Source organism: Setaria italica, chromosome IX (genome assembly GCF_000263155.2).
Source record: "Setaria italica strain Yugu1 chromosome IX, Setaria_italica_v2.0, whole genome shotgun sequence".
Classification (NCBI taxonomy): Eukaryota; Viridiplantae; Streptophyta; class Magnoliopsida; order Poales; family Poaceae; genus Setaria; species Setaria italica.
The window spans coordinates 33879742-33907604 of record NC_028458.1 but is presented as its reverse complement, the minus strand read 5'-3'; the positions used below and the strand labels follow the sequence as shown (position 1 = coordinate 33907604).

General features: G+C 45.8%; 3 protein-coding genes across 3 annotated transcripts; 1 reads left to right on the top strand and 2 right to left on the bottom strand.

Annotated features, from left to right (window-relative positions):
* Nucleotides 1–238: 238 nt before the first annotated feature.
* On the bottom strand, nucleotides 239–1646 carry LOC101755677 (probable NAD(P)H-dependent oxidoreductase 2). The gene is made up of 3 exons (XM_004983382.3): nucleotides 1193–1646; nucleotides 696–1125; nucleotides 239–568 (listed from the first exon to the last, which is right to left on the bottom strand). The coding sequence occupies exons 1-3, from the start codon at nucleotides 1561–1563 to the stop codon at nucleotides 305–307; spliced, it is 1065 nt and encodes a 354-aa protein (XP_004983439.1). The 5' UTR covers nucleotides 1564–1646; the 3' UTR covers nucleotides 239–304.
* A 5733-nt stretch (nucleotides 1647–7379) lies between these two features.
* Nucleotides 7380–11126, bottom strand: LOC101755269 (brassinosteroid LRR receptor kinase BRL2). The gene has a single exon (XM_004983381.3). It carries the CDS (start codon nucleotides 10912–10914, stop codon nucleotides 7525–7527), a length of 3390 nt encoding a protein of 1129 aa, XP_004983438.2. The 5' UTR covers nucleotides 10915–11126; the 3' UTR covers nucleotides 7380–7524.
* A 13604-nt stretch (nucleotides 11127–24730) lies between these two features.
* LOC101754868 lies at nucleotides 24731–26914 on the top strand. Its single transcript, XM_004983380.3, has 2 exons — nucleotides 24731–25961; nucleotides 26437–26914. The coding sequence occupies exon 1, from the start codon at nucleotides 24857–24859 to the stop codon at nucleotides 25625–25627; it is 771 nt and encodes a 256-aa protein (XP_004983437.1). The 5' UTR covers nucleotides 24731–24856; the 3' UTR covers nucleotides 25628–25961; nucleotides 26437–26914.
* The last annotated feature ends 949 nt before the right edge of the window (nucleotides 26915–27863 follow it).

Genomic DNA, 27863 nt, shown 5'->3' with positions numbered 1-27863 from the left:
ATGCCATGCAACCCGCCGTGCCGAGATCATGGGCATGGCGTAGCCCCTACATTCATGCCGTGTCAAATGACGATCATGCTTCGGACAGCCAAGCCGAAATGGCATGGCCCAAGCCCTAACTAGCAGAAATGGTCCAAACCCAAGCCCAACTCTACTCACAATTTTTTTTCTGATTTCTTCTCTTTCCGCAACGATAAAAAGATTTCGTGCCTCCATAACCAAGAGACACACAAAACACTAGCACAATATATAATATATTGGTTGCATATTTGTAAGGACAGAAACCATTAGAACATCATATTCATCAGTCAGACGAAACAAGCGCCGTTTGCTTACATTGGCCGGCAGTGATCTCACCGTCCCACAAGTCCTCCACTGTTTTGAATGGCCCGGATTCATGGACAAGGAAATCGTAGTTGCCCCTAGACTCTGGGAGCTCACTAATCTTCCGGTGGTCGTCCTCTGTGAGCTCCCAGTCGAAGATGTCGAGGTTCTCTCGCATCCTACTCTCGGAGAAGCTCTTGGTGATCACGCAGTCGCCCTGCTCGTAAACCCACCTAATGCACACCTGCATCTCGCCGACAAAGTTTGTAATAAATACCCAAGACGGGAGCTAATTTTCTGATACTGCGAAAGTAATTAAATCGATGTTTTCGATCAATGTGTGATTTAGACTTTAGAACGAACAAAATTACCTGGGCGACGGTTTTGCCCCTGTCCTGGGCGATCTGCTTCAGAACAGGGCACTTCATGACAGAATTGTTGGCCCACGGCGTGCCGTTCCCGCCCAATGCAGCGTAGCCGCATAGTTGGATGCCTCTGGCCCTGCAGAACTCCCGCAGCTTGTTCTGCCGGCAACACGGGTTCACCTCCACCTGGTTAGCAGCCGGCGGGATCTTCGCGAAGGAGAGCAGGTGCTCGAGCTTCTTGCACGCGAAGTTGCTGACGCCGATGGCCCTGGCCAGCCCTAGCCGGTGGCACTCCTCCATCTCCTCCCACACCCCCTTCATGTCCATCGCCACCAGGTCCTTCTTCACCAGCACCGGGCCTCCTTCAACCTCCGACGGCCGCTGGCTCACCGGGAAGTGAATCAGGTACAGGTCCACGTACTCCATCCGCAGATTCCTGACAAGAAAAAAGATGGTCAATGACGCTTTCTCGGGGAATGGGCCATGATTTGTACTCTACTCACTGTAGTGTCTTCTCGAGCGCCGGCAAGACGCGGCCGGGGTGCGCGTCGGCGATCCAGAGCTTGGAGGTGACGTAGACCTCGTCCCGGGAGGCGATCGTGCCCGCCCGCACGGCCTTGGCCACCGCGTCGCCGAGCGCGGCCTCGGCGTTGTACACCGCGGCGGTGTCGAAGTGGCGGAACCCGCCGCCGATGGCGCGGAGGACGGCATCCGTCACGGCGGCGGCGTCGCCCTCGGTCTGGCCCAACGTTGGCGTCGCCGTGCCGAAGCCCACCCGCGGCATTGGCTTACCGGAACTCAGCGGCACCGCTGGCACCACGATGGCCGCGGTCGTCCTCCCTTGTCGTCGGCCGGCGTCACCAGCGGCAGCCATGGCGCGCGATTGGTGATGGTGCTCCGCTCCGTGCGCGCCGGAACGAGTTTGCGTGGCTCGCCCTGCTTTGAACGCGCAACGTTTCGTGTATATACACACAACGATTAGTGGGCTGGTCCGGGACCCTATGTATGTGGTCGATTTCCCTCTCTTTTGGCAGTAGCGTAGTCCTTTCAATCCCTATCCTCAAGGGAGTCTGTTTCGCCGGCTGTATCTACTTGTTGTCATCCAAACAAGTCCTCTAATATCTGTATCTAATATCCAGATGGTCCCGCGCTATCGCTCACGCTATCTATGTACTGTCTTATTGTCACGTGTGGTCTATCTATGTCAAGCTTGGCTGATCTAGGGGCTAATTTCCATTACTCGGGTGATGATTTGAGAGATTTGATGGCTTCCATAAGTGATTTGGCTACGTTCCGTCTCTTTTTTATTTACAAACATTTTTTCACTCACCAACATTTTTTTCTCTATATTTTTTTTACATTCACCAACTTTTTTATGTAAAATAATGTTGAGATAGTTCATCTAGTTTGTTGGACCGTTGTAAGCCTCTTATTGAGCTACTGCTGGGTTATAGTGTTTAGTTATCTATCTTATTTCCGCCACTGGCCCAACAGAAGTGCCTCCTCAGCCCATAAACAACATAGTTAAGGCCTAAAGATTCCTGAATCTTACCTGAGGGCCTGTTATTTTTATTTGTGAGCCCATTCCTCTTCTCCTTCTAGGAAAATAAAAACCTAGCAGCCCATGGTATGCCGTTGCTTCTTTCGTACATCCTGCTCATCCCCAACTAGTTTAATTCCAATGTTTCTTTCATACAGCCTCAGCGTATAATTATTAAAAGCAACTCCAAGAGTACAAAAAGTTCTTCCCCAAAACTATATATTAGGGGCTCTTCCAAAAAAAATTTCCCCCAAAAACATATCAACCCACAGCAGATCGCTAATAACTACCCCTCAATATTTCTAAATAGGCCACATCATCATAATTGGACCCATTAGTTAGGCTGCCCAAATCCCCCTCACGATCACCTCCCTCCCCCTCGCGATCTCCACACCGCCGCCAGAAGTCTGCACGAGCACTTCGCCACCACCCCTGCCTAGGAAAAGCAGTTCCTGCTATCTCCAACTCCAATTGGATAAGTAAAACGGATTTGCTATGAGTTGACGAAGCCAAAACTGGTGCTGGATTCATCGTCAGATGATGATGATGATGATTTCTTCCTCTCTGTTACTCATGTGGTCGTGAATGCGAATGAGTCCGATGATAAAACAAAATATCGTGGTTCTATCCTAGGGCATCGAGTACTTCACAAACAGGCAGGGCATCAGAGGTTGTATCAAGATTATACGGACATAGTTATTTCAGACGAGGATATGTAAACAATAGATTTATTTGGACCATTTTTTAAAAAAAATCATATTATATATGTGTCTCGTTACTCTTGACATGTAGGTTTCCAATGAGTCGTACACTGTTTGTACGCATATGGAATACCGTAGAACAACATGATGAATATTTCATGCAGAAAAGAAATGCTACCGGTATACTTGGCCTTTCTAGTCTACAAAAGATTACTGCAGCATTTCGGATGTTAACTTATGGAGTAGCAGCTGATGCTATAGATGATTATGTCCGTATTGGTGAGAGTACTGCTATTGAGTCTGAGAAGGTTTGTTAGTGCTGTTGTGGAGGTTTTTGGAGATGAGTGCTTGAGATCACCTAATGAAAATGATACTACTAGATTACTTTCCATTAGAGAGAGTAGAGGTTTTCCTGGTATGCTTGGGTCGATTGATTGTATGCATTGGAGGTGGAAAAATTATCCTTCGGCATGGCAAGGTATGTACACCAAGCATGTGCATGAGCCTACAATTATACTTGAAGCTGTTGCGGATAAAGATCTGTGGATTTAGCATGCTTTCTTTGGGATGCCTAGTTCGCACATCGATATCAACGTTTTGCACCCGTCTTCTTTATTCGCACGGCTAGCTGAAGGTCAAACTCCAAAGGTGAATTATACCATTAATAACAACGAATATACAATGGGTTATTATCTTGCCGATGGCATATATCCCTCGTGGGCCACATTTGTGAAGACCATACCTGAACCACAAGGTAACAAGAAGAAATATTTTGCAACTGCCCAAGAAACTTGTAGGAAGGACGTGGATCGAGCGTTTGGGGTTCTACAGTCTCGTTTCGCTATTGTTAGGGGTCTAGCTCGATTTTGGGATGAAAATACCCTCGGACAAGTCATGAGGGCTTGTGTCATTATGCACAACATGATAGTTGAGGATGAGCGCGATGAGGAAGATAATTTAAATTATGATGGGGTGAGAGAAAAGGTGAATATTTCTCACGATGAAACATCTGAACTTGAGGAGTTTATTAAAAATTACAAGAATATAAAGGACAAAGATATTCACAATTAGCTTCAAGATGACCTTATTGAGCACCTGTGGCAACATTATCCAGACCTCTACAAATGATTACCTATAGTTTATATTTATTTGCTACTTTCAATAATTATGGATACGTTATAAGTTTATTTGTACTTCTCACAATGTTATTCATATGAGAACTACTATTTGTGATACTGGCACATAGGGTTTTTCTTCGGATAGCATGGGTTTCAGATTATGTCACGACCCATGACACAGGTTCTTGAGGCTAGTACAAACGAGCAGAAAAATACAAAGAACTCAAAAAAGGTTCTGCCCCTGAACACGCTGTGAGTATACAAAAGAAGGCTGCAGTCATATTATACAATATGCAAGTGAATAATAAAATATTCAAGAATTCATGAAATGCACGTTACGATCGATGATTAAAAGAAGGCACAGCTCAATGAAGTAGAATGAAGCAGGGACAAAACTGAAACACATGGATATAGACACAATATTGTCTTCCAAACCCACTCACACACATGGTGATAAATATATCAAAGTCCTAGATGACTGATTGTTCATGACAGTAAGGTCCACGTGAAAAAAAAACATGAACAGCTTCCAGTATGATTCAAATCTGAAACATGAAAACATGTTGAATTTGCATAACAGAGACATGCCAAGTTGCAGAACAGTAACAGAACAATTGCTACTAATACTATTTAGAAGAATCGAATACTAAGTACTAGGCATAGATAGTCGGCTCATGATCTCAGCCCGCAAGCACATGTAGTATTTATTTTGCTCATCTAGCATGGCAGTAAGGTCCATGGTCATAATCCTCTCTTCATCCCTCCTTTTTTGCAACTGGACCTCCTAGCTCATCACCTCAAGAAGTATTTTTTTTCATTTGCAACTTGATCATATTCAAGAGCAAATGCTTTGTTGAACTTTCCTCTTTTTTTACTCTTTCTCCCCATCAATTTCTTTGTTCTGTGCCCACATATTTTCTAAGATTGCTGTCACACTTTTTTCTTTTCTTGCAGCAGTGTTGCTTTTGCTTCTTCTTACCAATTGGCCATGCTAATGCATTATCCTCTAGGCCTTAAACCTCACCTTGTCATATTTCACTTAGTAAACTTGCACTCGGATCAGCAGTTGAGCTTGTCTTCTGCTTTTTTGTTAGATGTTTTAGCAGCAGTCAATTCATCAATTTTAGCACGCCATTTTGGTCGTGTTCTTAGCTTATTCCAGCAATGCATGAACTGAAATGTTTTGTGATGTTCGTCTTTGAACTTGTACAAAGCACATGCCTCTACAACCTGCACACACCAACATCCAAGGGATATTCATATATGATATATAAAAATAAAATAGTCAAAACAAATCCTGGTCTTGCATAGTGAGTAAATTGTAGTACCACTCTGATGTCTTAACTCAATCCGTGTTACACATCCACAAACTTATTCACGTATTTTTGTACGGTCTCCCACCGGTGCATGAGAGAATTCATAGTTCGCGTTGAGAGGCATGTCTTGTGTTCATGGAAGTACTCATAGATACGAGACCAATACTTGCCACCTTTTTGATCTTTGCCTACGACCGGATCCAAGCTTTCATTCAGCCACCCTGAAACCAAAACCTCATCTTCGTGGTCACTGAAATTCTTGGATCTCTTATGGTTTGGCCTTGCGGAGGGGGCTGCTGGACCGACTTCAATTGCCTGTGACTGTTGGTAAGCATATGTGTTGCCCCTTGATTAGTTTCATCCATCATCATGTTGGAAAAATATCCATTTCCTACAAGCATTTAATCACTGATAAATTTTCTATCAAAGCTGGATATATTATTTTAACTTGATCATAGGCAAAGATTCAATTATTTTGGAGAACAAAGGAAATATAACACCAAGCACAAAGGAAAAGTCCTAAGGAAAAATATCATCTGAATATTGCTAGCCCTACCTCAAGGCAATTGTCCACAGTATAATCAGTACAGATGCAGAATTATAACTCAAGATTTCTATTGTCAGCAACGAAGCATCAGAATAAGCATGCCACACAATAACCAAGAAAAAAAATTTCAATGTAACTGTAAAAATGAAATGCATACAGACAAGCTCCATTAGGCAAAGCAGTAGAGCACTTTGCCTATATATGAATTCTGAAGCATCAGAAAGATCTGAAAGAGCAAGCAGGGTAGGTTGACAAGAAAACTTTGACTGTTCTGGATGATTGAAACTGCAACGAAGTTTAATACGCAGTCTGCTGCGTCTCATGAGCTGAAATCAGAATGATAGTTGATGCCTTGAAGCAAAAAACTCAGGTACTACTATTTCTGACTCTGTCAGGATATCTATATCTAGTTTGTCTGTAAACAAAGTCCTCAGACTAAACTACCACAGGATTCTGCCAGAAAAAATCAACAATGCATTCTACAGTTCTGATCAAATCTTCACAGTTTGTGAGAAATTGCATGTACAGAGCACTACACATTAGCAAAATTAACTCAAATCTTTACACAAACTAAGGATCCAAAAACAAAACATAAATTTGATTGACGAATTAGGATAACAGGATATGAGAACCATACCATTCAGAAAAGTGTTGCCGTTGGCCATGTGCTCAAAGGATGCAAAGGGAGCATCGCTGCCAGGGTACTGCTCCGCCAGGGGATCATCATCGTCGCCGGCAAGGCCTGCCATCAGAGGACATGGTGGTCGTCGACTCTGCCCTTCACTTCGAATCTCACCTTCACCGGTCCGGCCAAGGTACTCACCGCTAGCAAACTGGAAATCTTGGACGCCGCCATTCCATTGGGCGTAGGGGCCGCCGATGGCCATGACTCGGCGCATCTTCTGCCTACCGCACCGATCTTGTCCTTGCCGGATGGAACCACTTGACATTGGCGGCTCCTTCTCCAGGCCTCTTGCGCCGGCGCTGCCGCCGCTCGGGAAAGGAGCTGCCACCGCCGCTCGGGAAAGGAATGGCGCCACTGCTGCCGCCGATGCTCGGGAAAGGAATGGCGCGCACGGAAAAGAAAATAGCGCGAATGGATTAGGCGTGGGCGCGGGAAAGTAACGCGGGCCGATTGGGGGAGGAGAAGCGCCATGCAAATTTGCAGGCGGATTGACTCTCGATGCGGGCGGACGCAAATATGCGGTAGGTTTGAGGGACCTGTTGGAGCAACATTTTTTCCTATTTCCCCTAATTAAGATTTTATGATTAATTAAAGGGAGCTCTTGGAGTTGCTAAAGGCATAAAAAGTGCCAACAATCGCCTCGCCTCTTTGCTAATTTGGTTCACTCGGTGCCTGCCTTGAATTCCTTGATCGTTCATTCTTGTAATAGTCCGTTTTGGTCTGACCGCTGCGTCAGATTGGTCAACAATTCAATTCGTATTCATAAGCAGCTTAATTTAGCAATTAATCTCACTTCAAAAATCAGTTCATCATCGAAACAGTACGGAGCAGCAATGTACAGAAGAGACCATTCGACTTCCACACTACAACTCGGTCGTCAACTCCTCTGGTGTGGCAAGTACGGTTGTATGCGTTGCCCCCTTCATCATCAGTCGCAAGCAGCGGACTGTGCTGGTTCATTAGAAGACGGCGGCGCGTCGTCGAGCTCCCTTAGCGTGGCGACCACCTGCAGCATGTTGGGCCGCTTGGACGGGAAGTCGTCGACGCACTGCAACGCGAGCTCGAGGAACCTGGCCATCTCCCTCTCCTCCCCGTCCACGGCGGCGGCCACGAGCTCCGGGTCGACGACCTCCTTCCCGGCGCCCTCCCTAACCTTCATCTTGACCCACCCCACGAGGTTGGTGTCCCCGAAGTCCTCCTTGTCCGTCGGCCTCCTCCCCGTGAGGAGCTCCAGGAACACCACCCCCAGCGAGTAGACGTCGCCCTTGGCCGTGCACCGGAAGCTCTGGTAGTACTCCGGCGGCACGTACCCGGGCGTCCCCGCCAGCGTGCTCACGCTCAGGTGCGTGTCCAGCGCGCTGATGAGCCGCGCCATGCCGAAGTCGGCGACGCGCGCCTCCATGTCGGCGTCGAGGAGCACGTTGCTGGACTTCATGTCCCGGTGGATGATGTGCGGGATGCAGTTGTGGTGGAGGAAGCAGAGTCCCCTGGCGGCGCCGCGCGCCACCCGCCGCCGGCGAGCCCAGGGGAGGCGGAGCGCGCCGCCGCCGCCGTGGAGCGCGTCCTCGAGGCTGCCGTGGGGCATGTACTCGTACACCAGCAGCCGCTCCTCGCCGATCTTGCAGTAGCCCAACAGGGGGACAAGGTTCCTGTGCTTGATCTTGCCCAGCGTCTCCATCTCCGCCGTGAACTCGCGGTCGCCCTGGTAGCTCAGGTGGATCAGCTTCTTGATCGCCACGCGAGACCCGTCCTTGAGCGTCGCCTTGAACACCTCGCCGAACCCGCCGGACCCCACAAGGCTGCCGGCGGAGAACCCGTTCGTCGCCTCGATCAGCTGCGTGAAGGTGAGACGCCGGAGCTGACGCTGGAACGTGGCCACGTTGATGCTCAGCGCCTCCTTCTCCGCCTTGCCCAGCTTCCAGACCGTCGCCGTGCGGGTCCCGTCCTGGAGGCTGCTCAGCATCCGCGCCTCGCGCGCCTCCTTCCGCCGCGCGCGCGCCACCACGGCGCACGCCGCCGCCAGGCCGCACGCCACCACGCCGGCGACGAGCGCGGCGAGGATCGCGCCCCACGGGGCTCCGCGCCGGCCGCCGTCCGGCTCCGCCAGGACGGAGGAGGCGGTGGCCCTCGGCGGCGGCCCGCACGGGAGCAGCGGCATGCCGCAGAGCCCCGGGTTGCCCGCGTACTGGCTCGCGGGGAGCGTGCTCAGCTGCCCGCGCTGCGGGATCTCGCCGCTGAGGTTGTTCTCCGAGACGTCGATCTGGACGAGGAACGAGAGGTTGGAGAAGGAGTCCGGGATGCCGCCGGAGAGCGCGTTGCGCGACACGTCGAAAACGCCGAGGTTGCTCAGCCGCCCGAGCGACGCCGGGATCCCGCCGGTGAGGTTGTTCCGCGCCAGGTCCAGCACCTGGAGCACCGCCATGTCGCCGAACTCCTCGGGGATGCTGCCGGAGAGCGCGTTGTACGACAGATCCAGGTACTCCAGTGTCTGGTACCTCGTCCATCCGCTCACCGCCGCGCCGGAGTAGAGCCGCGTGAAGTCGCAGCTCTTGAGGGTCGGCACCTGCAGCAGCCGCTCCGGCCGGATCCCGGCGAACTCCAGCAGCCCGCCGACGCCCTTGCACGAGTTCCCCACGTTCCGCACGAACGCCAGCGTGTTGCCGGACAGGATCCCGCTCAGCGGCGTCGACCCGAGCTGCCGGCCGAGACGCCGCGGGATCTCGCCGGTGAGCCGGTTGCTGTTGAGGTCCAGCCACATGAGGCTGCTGCAGTTTCCGAGCTCTTTAGGGATCGCGCCCTCAAGGCTGTTGTTCGCCAGCTGCAGCACGGCGAGCCGGGTCAGCCGCCCGAACTCCGGCCGGATGGTGCCGGTGATCCGGTTGCTCGTCAGCGACACCCACTCGAGGCCCGTGCAGTTGAAAAGCTCGACGGGGATGTCGCCGGCGATGAAGTTGTTGTTGAGGATCAGCGTGCGGAGGCCCCTGCATTGCCCCAGCTCAGCTGGGATCCGGCCCTCCAGGCCGTTGAACCACATCACCAGCTTCTCGAGGCCGCGGAGCTGGCCGAGCTCCGGCGGGATCGGGCCGCGTAGGTAGTTGATGCTGAAGTCGATCACCCTAAGCCGGGAGCAGTTGGCCAGCCCCGGCGGGATGGCGCCGGTGACCATGTTGTCCGGCATCCGGAGCTCCTCGAGCGCCGCCGCGCCGGGCGAGCAGAGCTCCGCCGGCAGCGCACCGGAGATCTTGTTGCTGCTGAAATCGGCGACCCTGAGGTTGGTGCAGGAGGCAATCGTGCCCGGGAGCGAGCCCGAGATAAAGTTGTTGCTGAGCAGGAGGCTCTCGAGCGACGTCAGGTTGCCGAGCACGGCGGCCGGGATGGCGCCGGTCAGCTTGTTATTCGCGGCATCGAGCAGCCGAAGCGCGTGGCACGACGACAGCGAGTCCGGTATGGGTCCCGAGATGTTGTTGCTCGACACCTTCAGAACCTCCAGCGACGCGCACGCGTTGCCGATGCTATCGGGGATCGCGCCGGTGAGGTGGTTCGACGAGACGTCGAACACCTCGAGCCCGGCGATGCCGGCGACGGCCTCCGGTATCGACCCGGTGAGGCCGTTGTACGACAAGTTGAGCGTCGCGAGCCCCGCGCAGCGCGACAGCGCCGGCGGGATCGCGCCGCCGAACCGGTTCTCGGAGAGGTCGAGCAGCGTCAGCGTCTCGGCGAACGACATCGTGGAGATGTCGCCGGAGAGGTTGTTGCCCGACACGTCGAAGGACCGGATGCTCGTCGGCGCGCTGGCGAGGAGCGACTCCGGTAACACGCCGGTGAGGTTATTCCGGGAGAGGCGGACGTCGGTGAGGTTCGGGTAGCGCGCCAGCAGGTCCCCGGGAAGGACGCCGCCGAGGCCGCCGTAGGAGAAGTCCAGCGTCCGGAGCGCGCGGGTAAGGTTGAGCAGGTCTGCGGCGTCGGCGCGGAGCGCGCCGTTGCCGGACAGGTTGAGGTGTTGGAGCGTGTCGATGGCGGACAGCGCGGCGAGCGACGCGCGCCCGGCCACGAGGCCGCCGCCGGCGAGGTCGAGCCGCGTCACCCTCCCGTCGCCGCCGTCGTCGCACCCAACGCCGTGCCAGCTGCACGGGCCGTCACTGCCACTCTGCTGCCATGATGAGAGGGCACCTCCTGGGTCTTTCTGGATGGAGGCCTTGAACCGGAGGAGCGCCTCCGCGTCCGTCGCCGCCACCACCACCACTGGCGTAAACACAGACGATGACACGTAGATTGAAGATAGGAGGAGCAAGACGTGGAGCATGTCCATTGTTGGCATGGCAGCAGGGCGAGAGGAGATCAGACAGAGACCACAGAGTTTGGTCTGTGCTCGGCACCATCAAAGGTACATGGTAGAAAGGAGTGATAGAAAGGAAGAGAGAGAGAGAGAGAGAGATGGTGAAAGCAATTGTTTGGTTTGGGATCAGTAGAATCACCAATCAAGGATGGATCCTTTGATCTGTGCTCTCTTTAGCTTGTGTTGGTGAGTTGGCGTTGGGGCTCCTTTCACTTGGTCAAGGAAACATTCCTTCTCATTGCCTTTTTGCTGTTTCTTCATCTATATAGTGCTGGCGCCTGTTCTTTGCCGCGCATGGAGTCATGGATAAAGAGTGGCTGTAACATTAATCCAATAACATAGCGAGGCAGCATGACAACCCAGGTGTAGTATAATGATACAATGGCTATGTCAATAAAATCCATGGCCCAAAATTATGTCAAAAAGCTTTTTCAAGAGGTTCAGGACGAATTTGCCTTTCTGGAATGCTGGAAAGTTTGCACGTGGGAACCTGGGGCCAAAACCAGCCGGTTACCGGTCATATCGGCCCAAACCGGTAAGAAAGATTTAGACGCGGAACCGGTAAATGCATGTCGTCTTGGCCGAGGCTACCGGTAATAACTACTGATTTCGTCCCAGTTTCGGTTTAAACAGTAATCTGGTAATGATCCTAGTTACTACTGGTCTTACATGGCTGCACTGGTAAATATTTGTAATCCGTCGATTCACGGATTCGTGATGGGAATTGAACACTCTAGCTTGTGATCCTCGTATGTTACCTAGGAAACTACCAATAATACTAAATGATTATTATAATTTCTAGCTTTATACAGCAGCATAGATGCTATTTTCGATTCGAATAACATGAGAATGATTTTCTATTCTGATATATACAACAAAGAAGGACCTTTTCTAAAGGCTTTAATTTGCAAATATTTTTGTGATTACCAAAACTGCTTTGCTTTGCATCGGGATCAACAACCACAGGGAGCAATCATGTGTGTGCATGAGGAAGCAAAAGGAGGGGCCTGTGCGCTCCATGCACTTGACAAAGTGAAAAAGCAGCAAATTCAGTGGTCCTCACCACAGACACACACAAAAAAAAGGGGAGCTAATGTTGGCAGTGATAATGCCCCCTCTGTGCTGCCATTTTCTTAGTTATGGGAGCCTTTTGATCAAGCATAATGCATATATTTGTATGCATTCGTGATGTCGAAATTTGATTTCATTACTAGTTAGTGGAGAAGTGGCGGGCAATCCTCTGATTTGATTCACAAACTGTCAAAACTAATAGTATATATGTGCACTAATGCATTGCATTGCATTGCATATATGAGACCGTACTTAGGCCCCATTTATTGCACATGATTTGCCAAGAAAAAATTGCATGCAGCCTTAGCAATATTTTATCGACGCCAACTTAAATCAGAACCTTAGTTGTTATATGAGTTCCATAATCATGCTGCTGATTTACAAAGCTCTCTAATAATATTCCTAATAACCTTTACTTTTCCCTATATGTGTTCCATTACAGATCTGAAATCTTATGGTTAAGAACAATTTCATTATTGAAAAAAAAACAGTTTAGGATGATGTGGACGTGGTGAATGTTGGTGACACTCAGATGTCAGCCAATCAAGCTAGGTGATCTGCAGTAACCGAAACTTCACCTCCAATAAGGCGACTAGAAAAAAGGAGTACAACATCCTAAATGATGTAATTAAAAGTTGGAATTGTGGGTGTCGACATGATCCGTTCGCTCCCATGTCAACAAAACCAATATCTAGGTATGTCAACATCATTCGGTATCACGGTCCTATATATGTAGTGCATATATATGATTGATCAACGTGGGTAGTGACTAGTGATGCAGCTACATATGATGATGGTGGTCTAGGATGAAGATGCTACAATCCACAATAATCTACATGGACGTGCATGTGTAATATTGTAAACTTGACATGTCCCTAATTATGCCATATCATACACACGCAGCTAGCTAGAGGATTTGTGTCCCCTTGAGTGCTCAAGGTCATTTTCGCACTTTTCGCGCGCCGCACGTGTAATCATAATTATCGCCACAAGCATTAGCGTTGGCAAATCCAGTTTTCAATGTGGGGTTGCAAACTTTTGTGACGATTTGGATGTCGGGGCTGATGAATGATGTGGAATAAAACACACGTACAATTGTCATGTTGATATTTGCCTCTCCTTTTAGCGAATGCGAGCACTGATATAGTTAAAGTATGCATGGCCTTGCTTTTCTTTGTGGTGTTTGTTGCACCCTTACACAACAATCCCGACTTAAATACTGCATGCTGGTGTCTTGTTGAATTTTTATGCAAATTATGCTGGTATTTTTTTTATGCTGCGATTGATCTGATGGTGGAGGCATCCCAGTCCCAGTCTCCGAGATCGACTGTTTGGTTTACAGTGCAAATGTCATTACCAGTGAAACTTAAAGCCTTACAATATTCAGGTGGAGGCAGATCTTGTAGGGCTGCTGCCGTTCTGATGTGGCATTATTACATATGCATCCCTAGAACTGTAAGCTGTTAAAGAGATTAAGTACCACATCTTATAACACGGCTAGAAAAGATCCATTATGCAAATAAATTCGGGAGGCTTCAGTTAATTTTAACATTTCATTTCATTTTTTTGGAATTCTTAAAAATAGAATTTTTAAGTTCTTTTGGGCATAAATCTTATAGGAAAATTGCCATAAATTTCGTAAAAATAAAGTGGAGCTGATCCACGTTTAGATAACAGAACAAAATAATATCTTTGATCTCTGCATCCAAGGAGCAATATGTGAAAATGATATCAAAGTTAGTTTAATGATGGCTCCCTTCTCCGCATGGATGCGTACGTGATGGGTTCACACTTCACACAATTGCTTTTCCGATCCTCTCTAGTGAAAAAACTCCAACAAGATGCCCTTAACTTTTTTATGAGCATGTATAGTTTACTGCTACCACTCATGCTATTAACCTTTGCGATTAAATTGCTAAAGCACCTTTGAATTCAGCATCCATCCTGCCATGTGCAAGTTGATGCTGTCGTTCGCAATGCAGATCTCTCTGTTACTTTTATGTAACCGTGATGAAAAGAAGCTGCTTTAGCAGTGCTTACTTGGCGTACAAATAAATGGTATGCAACTCTGTCTCCGAATATCAAGGTACGGGAGCAAAGACATGTTTAGAACTCCAGTCACAAAAAACATGGAATCTCAGACATGGCTAAAAAATTTAAAAATTTGAATTATTAGTATCTATGAAAAAATTATACGGGAAAGGTGAAAACTTTTATTATCGCAATAATTGTATTTCATAAATAATATATTGGTACATGAATTGCAATCAAAATTACAATTTGGTCATTACCACCTCTCCAAAACTTCATGATTTTCATAAATAATAACTATTACATGGCGAATCCAGAACGTGGCATCATGTGTCGAATTTTTGCCACCTTGCAGAAGTTATAGTTATGGCCTCCAATCTGGAATCCGGTTGCCAGCACAGCTTCCAGCATAATTTGTATATGCAAATACATTGGCTTAAGGATATGATTTGTGCAGAGTATTTCAAGGGAATTTTAGACAAAGCTGTTACAAATGTACTCCTACGGTCATGTAAAAACATCGAGAAGAAAACACATTTGTATGCGGAGCACCATGAATTGTTACTGTCACAATGCAGACTCGATCATTGCACGCATGGATGTACATGGTACGGGTACAATAGATTACCGAAAGCGAAAAAGGAAGCATTTGCTTTATTACCTTGCTGGCTTTGGTCAAACAACATTATCATAATTTCTTTTACAAAGCTAACCCTTTGGCTCAAGGTTTGTTCCTCCTATAAGCTACATAACTAGCTTGGCATCTCAAAAGGTCCAATGTTAACCTGCCTGTTATACTATACGGCCCTCCAGGCACCATTTTTGACCTATGTCATGTCTAGTGTATTGTAACTTGCAACAATGGATGATTGAATTATTGCTAATTTGGTCGACAACGAGCTTTATTCGATGATGCAGAGTGAGTTGACAGCCATTAACGGCACAAAACAAATTCACTTGCAAGGACGACGTACACATCACGATGGAATGCGTGATAGCTTGGTGGTGTTGATATAAATTGAGATCGTTTATACATCTTTGCTAGCTTGTAAAAATTTGATTCTGATAAAAAAACACTGTAAAATCTTTCAAATTTCGATCTCTGCGGAGATCACTGGCGCTGGCTCATGATCCAACGTCAACGTGCATGCTTAATTTTGCCATCTGACAGGACTGATCTGTTCCCTAAAGATACTGAAAGTGTATCGCCTGTCACTAGCTATATAATTACAAGTTGCATGATGTGATGCATAGTAGTAATTTTAGGGGACCATGTTTTGTGTCTATAAATCCATCATTTCTCTGAGAGAAGTATGATTTGGATCTTGAAATGTGGGTTTGAAGTTCCAGTTGTCAGGTTGCCCGTAGTGGCGAGGATCATAGCGCATCAATCAATCTAATATGCCCTTAATCCTGGTATTAGAGGCTTTCGACCGTTTTTATACCCAAATACTATGAGTGTTTGCCCCGGAATGCTCAGAAGTCACGTGTTATGACGGGAAAGCTATATAACAGAAGCTACAAGTTTTGCAGCATCAGATGTTAGAACTTAGCAGGAAATCAAATAACCAATGCTCATTAACAAAGGGACCTTCTGAATTCTGATCCGCCTGTCATCCACAGCCAGGTTTTGACCAGACTGGCTCGTTCTGTTTCTGCAATCTTCAGCCTGATTTCGATCATTTAACAAGCATCGTGATCCTTTTTCACAAGCGAAAGAGAGAAGATAAAATCGTTGCTAGTTGATGACTAAAATGAAAAGGCACATCTGATGAAGCACACGCAGTGACGCAGTGAGGAAGAGATGATTGGAAATGGCCTGTTGCATCAGAAAATGTAATCCCGTAGTCCCAGATCATGTACTGCCACGCTAAATAATTCTGAAAGAAGGATTCATGGCGGATATTCAAGCTCCCATTGCTACGGCAGTGCACGATACTGGAAGATTAAGCTATAGGGAAACACGTACAGTATGGCATTAATCGTTAGGACAAAATTGATTAACTACGTAAAAGGATCGCTTGTACATGCAGATGATCGTATATTACATAATTTCTCCAGTACTCCTTAAAATGCTGCACCAATTGTAAAGCAGCTTTAGTTAGTTATATTAATTCAATTTCTGGGCCTGGATATGCCTAACCCGGCCCCTTCCTGATTGGATCTAGGACGACGCCCCCGCCCCATGACTACCTTGTTTCAATTTGAAGCCCCTCAAGACTCATCATGGCCTACGTGCTCGTTGGTCCCCTCCTCTCATGGCCTCATGGGCTGTTCGTTGTTGGGCCGGCACAAATGCCTGGGCTGGATTTGCGATCAAGCCACCGTATTTGTTTTTTTAGAAAATTTCTTATTTGTCATGGGAATTTACGTCACCTCCTTAATTACCATCGAAAAAGTTTGCCATCCTTATTTGCCATCGACTCAAAATTTATTCCCTATATGCCATCAACAGTGTTAAGTTGGATATGAAAAGATGTTTTTACCCACATGGCATAGGGACACATCCATTGTAAAATTTGCATCCAACTGGTTTTGCATTCTCCGTATCAACCCAATATTTCTTAAAGATATGGTGATTCCATGCATATGCAGCCAATTAAATTTTACAACAATATGTCTCTATATTATAAGGGTAAAATCATCTTTTTTGTCAACTTAACTACGTGATGGCGAATAGAGAATGACAAATAAGGAAGGCAAACTTTTTCGGTGGCAAATAAGGAAGCGATGTAAATTCCGATGGCAAATAAGGAATTTTATCTGTGGAGAAAGTCTGGTCCAGCAGGACATGCACAATGTGGGCATGTCCGCATGTGGCCGTCGGCCACTTGGAGCCTACTAGGTGATGTGATGGCATGAGGTGTCGGAATGTCCACAATTCCACTGTCAATGCGATGGACATGAGTTACTTGCTGGAAATTGCAATGCCTTCATTGCTGTACAAATTTATATTAGAGAGGTGACTCAGCGGAGAGGGCTCTCTCGATAACTCTCGATCGAGAGCCCTCCACACCACAGCCTCCTGACCGACCTTATCCATCCATCCCGCACAAAAAAAAATCGAACTCCACCTCTTTGTCTCTCCCCCACTCGTCTCCCGCGATGAAGCTGCCTTACTGCCAACCTCCCCCTCGCCGGTGTCACCCTCCCCTATCTACCCCTCCCCTACCACCTCTACCTCTCCCTCCTATTCCTCCCACGCTCTACATTTTTTTGGATGAGCTCCCCTGCCTCCACCTCACCTATTTCGGATCCGCCGGCTTGACGACAGTTGCCACCCTAATCCGACAAAAAGCAATGAGCCCCCACCTCGAGCACTGCCCAACTGTCATCCTCCACCACTGCGGCAGGTGGCGCCACTGCCGCTTTGCCATCCAACCCACATATAGGCACCACCGCCGGTCCAGCAACCTTCCCCGACCGTCCCTTTAGACCTTAAAGGAACAGACCACCTCCCCCTCCCCAACCCCAAACCCTAACACAAAGGACGTTGGAGTTGGAGGTCACCGGAGTTGGAGCTGCCCATCAATTTGTTACTTCTTTGATTCGGTTTTTACCTTCTTCATTTTCCCCCCTCTTTTGGTCTTTGTTTCCTTCCGACATATTCTTCCCTTCAAAATAGGAGGGCTTATTGAGAGGCCTCTCCATTTAGATTATGCAAGTTATATTATTTGCGCGTCATTTTATTTAGATAGCACATACTTAATGATTTGCACTACGAATTTGCTAACAAGATGTACAAAAACTTAGTTTGGGCTAGTCGTCCATGACACAGCCACCCAAGATGCCCGCTCGGAAAGAAGATATACCGCGGAGCTTGTTGGCGTTCATTATTGCCACGCTTTTAGTATCATTTAAGTGACATTATTGGACTTATTCTTGTACTAACCCACCATATGGCACCTAAAATAACCCCATATTCGCACATGTGTTGTGTTTTGGACCATATTGAAAAATCACAGGAAATACGACATAAATGAAGGATTTTTCTACAAGTTGGATTTGGACCCGGATTTTGGATATTGGAAGGACCAAACATGAACATTGAACTGCAGGCCCGTAGAAGGAACTGAACTTTCACAGGACATATGTTCCTCATCCGAATTCCGATTGGGACGGATTTGGTATCAAAATTGCATGGCTCAAAAAGATCTACAACTTTCGTATAAAGTGCTCAGGCATTTAGACCTACAAAGGGCAAGCCGATTGGCCTATGGGGGTCAATTGGCCTGGCCCTTTTTGGCCCCAAACAATGTCCCCTTTCACTAGAAGGAAGCCCACAATGTTCCTAGGGTTTTTCTCCAGATATTTTGCAGACACCCCAACTAATGCCGACAACTATAAATACCCAAGAAATTCAACAAGGAACACAAATCCTGACGAGTTTTGATCTAGCCACCGCTGCCACAAGATGAGAAACAGTGATTAGATCAGATTACCACAACAACCAATGCCGACGGATGTCGAGAAGGAGGAGGAAGCCCTCAGGCCGATCCTGCACCCTCTCACCGCCATCTTCGGTGACAACGTTCTCCAGACCTCCATGATCCCTTTGTGCATGAATCTCTGTAAGATGATGGGATAATACCTCTGTTCATCCCTATGTTTGAATGGATCCTTGATATGTAACTGCTACATGTACATTATGCCTATCAATGCTTCATAGTCTATATCGTTGCAATGCTTTTATGTACATATGTGAGCGCTTCATATGTCCTTAGTAGAGTTTGTGGTAATCGTGGTGATTAACTTAACTCAGCGGATGCTTTGATATAGATGTGTGAGTAAGGTGGTTGATTATCCCTACATAGTGACAATATGCAGGAGGGAAAGGGACAAGTGAGCACATAATCTCTATGATAGCTAGTGAAGGTAGCACCCTTTTGTGTAGTAGATGCATATTCATGTGAACCTAGATCCTATAGAGGGAACGCATATCTATCTTTGTTATCTATCTTGTATCAACCTTTACTTTTTGTTTAGTTTAGATTAGTTTGTCTCTCTACACAACTCATATTATTTCTTGATTTCGTTAGTAAGATTAATATAAAGTGAGAGCCATCATTCCATTTGTTCCACGGATTGAGAAATCTTGAGGGGAATACTCTAAAGGAAAAGCTACAATTGATTCGTGCACTTGCAGTTCACGAATTGGCAGCTAACTATCGCCAACACCTTGTTGTGTATACAACAAGTTTACATAGCACTGGAGGTAATGGCGGAGCCGGTGGGGACACGTAGGGGCCATGGCCCCCTATTCTCCCAATTGTGTTATGCAATAAATATAAACTCTTGCATTAGATTTTGCTAAAATAAAGTACTATTGCCCTTGCCATTTAGAAAAATTGGTGATCCAGAGGATCCTATCCATCAGGGCAACAAAACTCCCTACAATGTAGACAAGTCAGAGCAAATCTCTTTAGTCTGTGATAGAAAATAAAAATCGTATGTGCTACGGGATGAGTTATGTGAGATTTGATTACCAAAAGCTTAGATTTCAGCCTATTTTGGCCAATTACAAGATATAGAGGTCAATTTGGTGTGCCTTACTCTATGTGGAGTAATAATTGACATGATTGCTGAAGTGGTTTGGAGCTTTCGATGAAGCTCTCTCTCTTAAGTGCAAACTCGGTGAGGTGTAGTCAGCTGGGGGGAGCGCAGGGCCCCCTTGCTCCCTCGAACGATGATGTTTTCCCTGCTTAATGTCCTAGCACTAATTCCGTCTCAAAATAAGTGTTCATTTAGAAAATTTTGGACACATTATTAGTTGTGAGAAGTGACTATACTGCTCCTGATTACTTATATTAGTTGTGGTTAAAAATTGTGCAATCTGTTTGGTTTTCTGGATCCTGAATAAATGCAGGTGCATTGGAACCAGAGAAAAAGCATTAATTGATCATTTTATTGACTCTATACACTTCTCAATACACTTTTTTTAAATTTGTATGAGTGTTGCTTTTTAATTAGATGAGTCTCGCTAGGAGCTAAAATAAATAAATATTCTTTGTTAGACAAAATTTGAAAGGTAAACAAACACTTATTTTAGGACGGAGGGAGTATGTTTTAAGTAGGAAAATGTCCAAATTACTCCCTTCAAGTATAGCGAAAGTCCAGATAACCTCCTAAACTATGTTTTGGTTCAATCTACCCCTAAACTATGCTATTTGGTTCAACTTACCCCATAATGCAATTTGTCCTTTTTTTCTCCATACACAAATTGAATTTGAATTTGAGACTTTACAGGGTGGTAGTGGACATCATAATCTATATTAAAAAATATTTTATGAATTTTTCATCATTACTTTTTATATAATTTTGTATCTCAAGGATAAATTTAATTATTAAATATCTTACTCTATCAAAATAATGATAAAAATTCATGATATATTTTTCTAACATGTCTTATGATGTCTGCTATCATCCTGCAAAATTTGAACTTAAGACTTCACTTGTGCGTGAAGAAATAGAAAAAACATATTATGTTAATGATAAATTGAACCAAATGGCATAGGTTTTAGGGGGTTGTCCAGACTTTGATTATACTTGAGGTGAGTAATTTGGACTTTTTCCTTTTTAAGTGTATACCCCCCTCCACAAGCTCTCACGTGCTGGCTTCGTCCCGGAGTCCCATGTTTGTCAACTGTACATGTGGAAATTGATCGGGCTAGTGTGCGGTTGAGAAATACAGCGATGCAAATAACTTCAACCCAGAACAGTCACCAATAGTGTCTCTGCCTTCATCATGCATCGGGCCATGGCCACCACACTATCTAGTTGCAGCTAGATCTAGTATTTGTCAGGCCGAGCTGAGCTAAAAAAATCCCGATTCATTTCGGGCTGAAAAATTGTGCTCACGACCATTCCACGAGCGTTGTTGGGCTGGGTTTAGGCATCCCGTTATTTTTTAGTTAAAAATAAATTAATAAATTATCTGGGTAGGCTCAGGGCTGATCTTTTTTTTATTTGATTTTCGCTGACCATGTATAGTCCCATAGCAAGCATGAGTGGGCCAAATCACAGCGAGCTTGGGCTATGCTGGGCCAGCCCAAAAATGCTTAGGTCTAGTTCCAGCACTAATCCACCCCTTTCAGCTATGAAGAATAGGAAGTCGTGAGCTATCCTAGAATATAGGGCTGGGTAGGGAAACCAAGGACTAAAGATCAAAGCCGAAATACATAGTCAAACTCTTTTAGTTCTGCTCCTAGATGACCCCTATTTTTTGCGTTGAGTGTCATCACCTTTGGTTAACGAAATTAGCTAGCCAGATTGGCGCATGATGCGCGCATGTAACAAAGATGTTAACTGGAAATAATAGTGAAAAATTGTAGCCTCCTCTGCCATGCTCAAAATGCTCCAAGGCCATTTCCCGCCCACCATCTTCCCCTAAGTTCGATGTCACCTATAGTGGCATCGTGCTATGGAGGTGCCATCTAGCTCCTGCATCAACAAATAAAGGAAGGATGGAGAGAGGCAGAGCGGATGACAGATGACAGGGTGATGAAGGAGGAGAGCGGGGCATGACAATAGGAAGAATAATGGAGTGTGGAATGTCGAAACAGAGAGGTGATTATCCGACCAATTTAAAGATCGAAAAAGTGAGGTACCAAATTGTTGTAACCAGTTTTCTCCCTTTTTCACTAAGAGCAAAACAATTAATGTACCAACATATTTTCCTCCTCCAGACAGAGAATAAAGAGAAGGAGGGAGTGGAAGGCTTAGAAATGAGAGAGACGGAGGCTAAAAAAATATAAAAGAGTAAGTGAGGAGAACTCAAAGGACCGGTTGTCAATTTCTCCCAAGCACAACCGTGAAAAGGCAAATTTCATAAAAACACGGAAAAAATGTATTTTTCATCCATCAGGTATTGCAAAGTGTGACATTTATCCCTCATGTTTCATCTGGCGCAAATCAACCCTTTAACTACTTAAAATGGTGCATTTATCATCCTCCCCTTAATTTAATAATAGGTTAGTGCCATCTAATGTTGATTTATACCAGGTAACCATCTCACTAATCCATAGTTAGCGATATAATATCCTGAGTCGAAGATATAAAGCCAAAAAAATTGCTCGTCCCATAAAAATTTATTTGAAAAATTATTGGAACCTGTTCACACCGAACTATTATAGCGATTGACTCAACAGTAGAAGCGGCTAAGCAGTGATTAGTAAGATATTTACATGGTCTAAACTGATGTTATATGACACTAAACTATTGTTAAATTAATGTGGAGATGATAAATGCACCAATTTAGTTGGTTCAGGCACAAATAAGACATGAGGGATGAATATCACACTTATGCAATAATTGAGAGATAAAAAAAAATACAATTTCTACTGAATTCCTGCCGAGGGCTTATAGCCAAGAATATACTGTCGGTCATTTCCCCTCATCTACATGTACAGTCAGAAAAGGAAATAGCCAAGGGTATACTGTCGGTCATTTCCCCTCAATCATTCATGGTGGGGCATTCGACTAATAGCCGACCGGATGTTGACCATTGAGTTCCCAATGGGAAAAGCCTGACGGTCCACTATTGGCCAATTCATTACCACGCTAACATGACATACGGACGGCTATCTCATTTCCTAATGGTCTAAATACTCTCGGCCATTTATTTCCACATTTTAAAAATAAAAGAATTCTGATCATTTTTAAATTTCATATTATATTTACTTCATTTGTTTTGATGTGGGAGATATTTTTGTTGGCATATCAATTGTCGTGCTCTTGCGTCTCTTACTAAGGTAATAGGGAAATTGTAGGATAGTAATGTAACACACTGGTGGTGGAATAGCTTTCTCTGCTGCATTTCATACAGGCGGAACTTTCTTATCAACTACTCACTCCGTTGCAAATTATAGGATGTTTTAACTTTTCTAGATTTATAGATATTATTATACACCTAGACATATAATATCTAAAAACTAAAAAAGCTAAAACGACCTACAATTTGGAACGGAGGGAGTACTAAGCAACTTCTTGTGTTAAGTGAAAAAATCAATACAGTTGGTACGTACATATTCTCTGATAGTAGTATACACGAAAAGAAATCCAAATCCATCCTTCTGGCTCGTCCTTCTAGGAATTGTAGAATCCTGCGTACTTTATCGCCGGTAACCAATCTGGATTCAGAGGAAAGTAGGAGTATATTACTCAAACCGATCCGGATTCAGAGAAAAACAACTGGAATATTAGTATCCTTTTCCTTGACCAGGAAGATTAGCCAAATAAATCTAATGGAATGTTAGCCAAATAAATATATTTTGAATACACAACAAGCGTTACATTAGGACATACTGATATACTCCCTCCGTTCCTTTTCTAGATTTATAGATATTATCTAGATTCATAATAATATCTATAAACTAAAAAAGCTAAAATGACCTACAATTTGGAATGGAGGGAGTACACAATAAGCAAATTTTACCTTTAGCTGCATGCAAAAGGAAAGCCCAACACAATATGCTAACCGGCTTGGGTGTTATATGAAATGGCGAGGAATTTAATAATAACATGATGTAAATATATATAGACTGTCTAAAGAAACTGCTACCACTGGATCTAATCAAGTCTCTTATGCATTCGAAAAATCATGCATTTCGGGGTCTTCTGGCGTGCTTTCTTTGTCATCATAAGACTTTCTTTTTGGTTAAAATTGCACTTGTTATGGTTGTTGTGTTGTTGTGTTGTTGCTCGTTAAGGGTTCATTGTGCTGTTGGTAGTTTAGTTTGTCGATTTCTTTTTTAGAAAATGGACCTTTACGACCACACACACAGTCAAGTTTTTACAATAATTTCAGCTCAATTATTTATCATAAGAAAAGGAAAGGGAACATAAAAAACAAACATAAGCAATGCGTGTTATTGCTTGGGTTTCAATTATTCACAAAAATATACAAAACGATGACCCAATAATTTGCTTGTCAGACGGAAAGTCTCTCTCGTGTCCTCACAATATAATTAATGGTAGCCAATATGTTTCCTGAATGTAGTTTAGTTTGTCAGTGTTCATAGTTTTCGCTTTTGTTTTATTTTCCAGTCTGGATCTAACTTCTACTTTATTGCAACAATAATCTGTATTTTTGTTAAAAAAAGTAACGTAAAAAGTGAGCTGAGCAAGTGTAATTATGGGTCCGCCCTTGCCGTAGGGCCAGCGAAAGTGGATTTTACGAGTATAGGACCAGCTGCCCACTCTATAACGTCGCATAATCTTAGCCATCATATAGGCATTGGAGGTTTGAGATTGAGCCATATCACCTGCGGGATGAAGTGATGTGGCTCAATCTCAGCCCTTCGTGCTTATCCGATGGCTAAGTGTGCAGGTGGATAGTTGTGTTCACAGAGTATTTAAGGGGTGTTTGGATCCTTGGCTAAAGTTTAGCCCGGGTTACATCAAATGTTTGGATACTAATTAGAAGTACTAAACATACACTAATGATAAAAATAATTGCATAAATGAGGGTTAATTCGCGAGGTGAATCCATTAAACCTAATTAGTCTACGATTAGCACTTGTGATGCTACGGTAAATATGTGTTAATCATGAATTAATTAGACTTAATAGATTCGTCTCATGAAATAACCCTCGTTTATGCAATTATTTTTAACATTAATTTATATTTAATATTTCTAATGAGCATCAAACATATAATGTGATCCGTAAAACCTTAGCCAAGATCCCAACACCCCTAACCGTTGCCATATTGACATGCCTCCTCTGACTTTGGTTGACCGGACTGGAACGACGCGAGTACTGATTGGGCCCGCCGGCCCACTCCGGTCCCTCGTCCATCGAGCGAGGTTGCGAGGGTTTGATAGATGGGCCCCCGCCGCCGCCGCCTCTCCTCGCCGGCGCCCGCGGACCTGCCGGACGACCTCCTCTGGGAGGTCCTCCTCCGCCTCCCGCCGCTCCCGTCCCCCCTCCTCGGCGCCTCCCTCGTCTGCCACCGCTGGCGCCACCTCGCCACCGATCCCGCCTTCCTCCGTCGCTTCCGTGCGTTCCACCGGCGGAACGCCCCCCTCCTCGGCTTCTTCCGATACAGCAGCGAATGCGCCTACTTCACCCCCCTGATGGATCCGTCCGACCGCATCCCCGCCGCGCGCTTCCGTCTGCCGTGGCAGGCCCGCGGCGAGCACTGCGGCTTCTTCGGCTGCCGCCACGGCCTCGCCCTCATCCTCAACAGGACGCGGAAGGAGGTCGTCGTCTGGAACCCCGTCAGCGGAGACCACAGCCACGTGCGCTTCCCACGGGGTGACATCGTCTTCGGAGCGGCGGTGCTGCGCCCTGCCGGCTTCAACCACGACCTCGGCCAATCGAGCCCCTTCGAATTGGTCTTGCTGTGCAGCAGGCTCCGCGCCTCCCGCCTCACGCCGCTGGTTGCGCGCATCTACAGATGGGAATCTGGCAAGTGGGTCACTACAGGCTCTGCAGCAGCGCTCACGGCCATGCCATGGAGTTCTGTGGTTGGGCCAAGCGTCATGGTTGGGAACACTCTTTGCTGGTTGATCGGTGGAGGGGACATCCTCCATGTTGGGCACACGGAGACTCGCTGTGATCAGGAGGCCGTTGTACCTGCCCTTGAAGTTTGATTACCAGATCTTATCACTGGAGAACAGTTCACTTGGCTTCGCTGTAGTGTCAGGGGAGCTCAGCCTCCGGTTATGGCAGTGGAATGCCGAATTGGATGGATGGCTGCTACACAGAGAATTGGATCTGGGCAAGCTCCTTTCACCAGCACCGTCTTTAGGGAAAGTCTGGACAACGTTACTGGGGTATGCTGAGGATTCTAATGCAATTTTGCTATGTTTGGATTGATGCTGCCTTCATGATCCAGCTTGACTCATTTCTGGTTACCAAAATTCCTGAAAGTACTACAAGTTTCTTATTATTATATTCATCCCTACACAAGCATTTTCACTGCAGGTAAAAGCTCAACCTTGCTTTGACGAAATATATGTATGGGTAACCAAGTCCATTTGTTCTTGGTACTTAATTTGTACTGACATTTTCTAGCGAATCCTTATACAATGCTTTTCTTTTATCTTTTATAAGGCACACATTTTTTTGATTGAAGCAATAATGCCTAGTCATACACTGATTTAGTCCATGTGTTAGAGTTGAATGAAGTTCCCTACCCAATAATTGTAGTCAGCCTCCCTTTCTCTTTTTGGCTAAGTAGTCTGAACATGTTTGTTGTTGCTAGATGAGTGACTGTCAGTCCCTGTATTTTTTCCTTTTACCGGACTATTGCTAACTGTGTTATCAAAGCTATTAATTTTATCATGTTTGATGGATATATAATGTTATGTTGTCTAACTATTGCACGTATGGCATCTCTTATCGATATGGCTTTTCTTGTTGTTTTAATTTTGGCTGATTGGGTTTCTTTGACTTCTAGGCGGGGAAATTGGTGGTGGAGCTGCTGTTAGAATATGCAGCGAATGGAGAATATCAAAGTATTCCTAGAAAGTGGAAGTCCATGTACAAGTAACCTGTGGCTGGATAAGCCTCTACTTTTGATGAAGCAAGTTGTTGCCGTTTATTCAAACATTAAGACAAGTTCAACAATAGAAGTTGTAGGGGTTCAGGTAGAAAACCGCCAAGGTTGTCGATCCCTTTGATTTTTAAGCTTTTCTTCACTTCATGTTTGTTCTGTCTGATATGTGGAGATTTTATCCGAAGTTTTTTTAATGGAACAGTAGGAAATAATTCTATGATTTTTTTCTCAAGGTCTGATCTTCTGTGACCATGGGAAGGATTTTACGGCTCAATGTAAGGTCCCTGTAATTTATATACATGTTGAATCTGTTGTATGTGCGAGTCGGATTAATGTTCCTTATTGCACTTGGTCAATTTTCCAATTGCCACGAATCCAATACACCCCTCGTGCTTGATAGAGTTGTCTAAGATTGATCAATGATTCGGTGATTGGTTGAGGCCAGATTGATCCTTGCAATGGGCCAGATTCCTGCTGCAAATGAATATGAACATGACAGTGTTGCTGCTCCTTTTGATAAGGAAACAGAACAGGAGCAGTGTTCCTTGCAAGTCAACCTTTTCAGTTGCTCAATCTCAGTGCAACTAGTCAACGATTCTTCTGCTCGGCTGGATAAGTCGCGCTCTTGTGAACAGTTTGCCGGTTCGCAGGAACTTTGCTCCGCTAAATAATATTTTGTTTCTTTTTTCAAATTAATTTATTCTATCAGGCGTCTGCGTGAAGTAAATTCCTGAAAGTTCACCGAAATTTTCATACCTGTTCTATAGCACTGTGTTCTATCTAATGGGACAAACCCTTGTAGTAGTATTCCCGAAAAGACTCTAGGATTATGGCAATCTGTTCCAACTTCCAACACTATGGTTTTGCTGTCAGCTCAGCCTCCCCTTTACTCCCATGTCGGCCGGGCCTGCTCGCTTATGATTTTTCAGCGGCGGCGGCTGCAGCTGTACTGACACCCCAGCCGTTCGGTTGCAGCCCAAGCGCACTCGTTGGCTATAAGCTGTAATGATTCTTTTACTTGGCGAGAGAGGCACCGCAGTGAGGAGCATAGCAACAGAGAAAATAGAAAGGCTGCAACAGCTGTTGGCTGACTGCAGCTGCTGTAGCGGCTGCACAGCTGCAGCCAGCACTACCGAACGGGCTTAGGGCGTGATTGGTTGTGGTATATGCACGGGCCAAGCTGTTCTGTAACGATTCTTTTACTTGGCGAGAGAGGCACCGCAGTGAGGAGCATAGCAACAGAGAAAATAGAAAGGCTGCAACAATTGTTAGCTGACTGCGGCTACTGTAGCGGCTGCACAACTGCAGCCAGCACTACCGAACGGGCT

What these genes read in the sequence shown, in the direction of transcription:
- LOC101755677 (XM_004983382.3), bottom strand. Translation starts at nt 1,563, where the DNA reads ATGGCTGCCGCTGGTGACGCCGGCCGACGACAAGGGAGGACGACCGCG. An exon ending in GCGCTCGAGAAGACACTACA is followed by an intron (nt 1,126 to 1,192) that starts GTGAGTAGAGTA and finishes TTTTCTTGTCAG; the next exon opens with GAATCTGCGGATGGAGTACG. An exon ending in GGGGCAAAACCGTCGCCCAG is followed by an intron (nt 569 to 695) that starts GTAATTTTGTTC and finishes GGCGAGATGCAG; the next exon opens with GTGTGCATTAGGTGGGTTTA.
- LOC101755269 (XM_004983381.3), bottom strand. Translation starts at nt 10,914, where the DNA reads ATGCCAACAATGGACATGCTCCACGTCTTGCTCCTCCTATCTTCAATC.
- LOC101754868 (XM_004983380.3), top strand. Translation starts at nt 24,857, where the DNA reads ATGGGCCCCCGCCGCCGCCGCCTCTCCTCGCCGGCGCCCGCGGACCTG.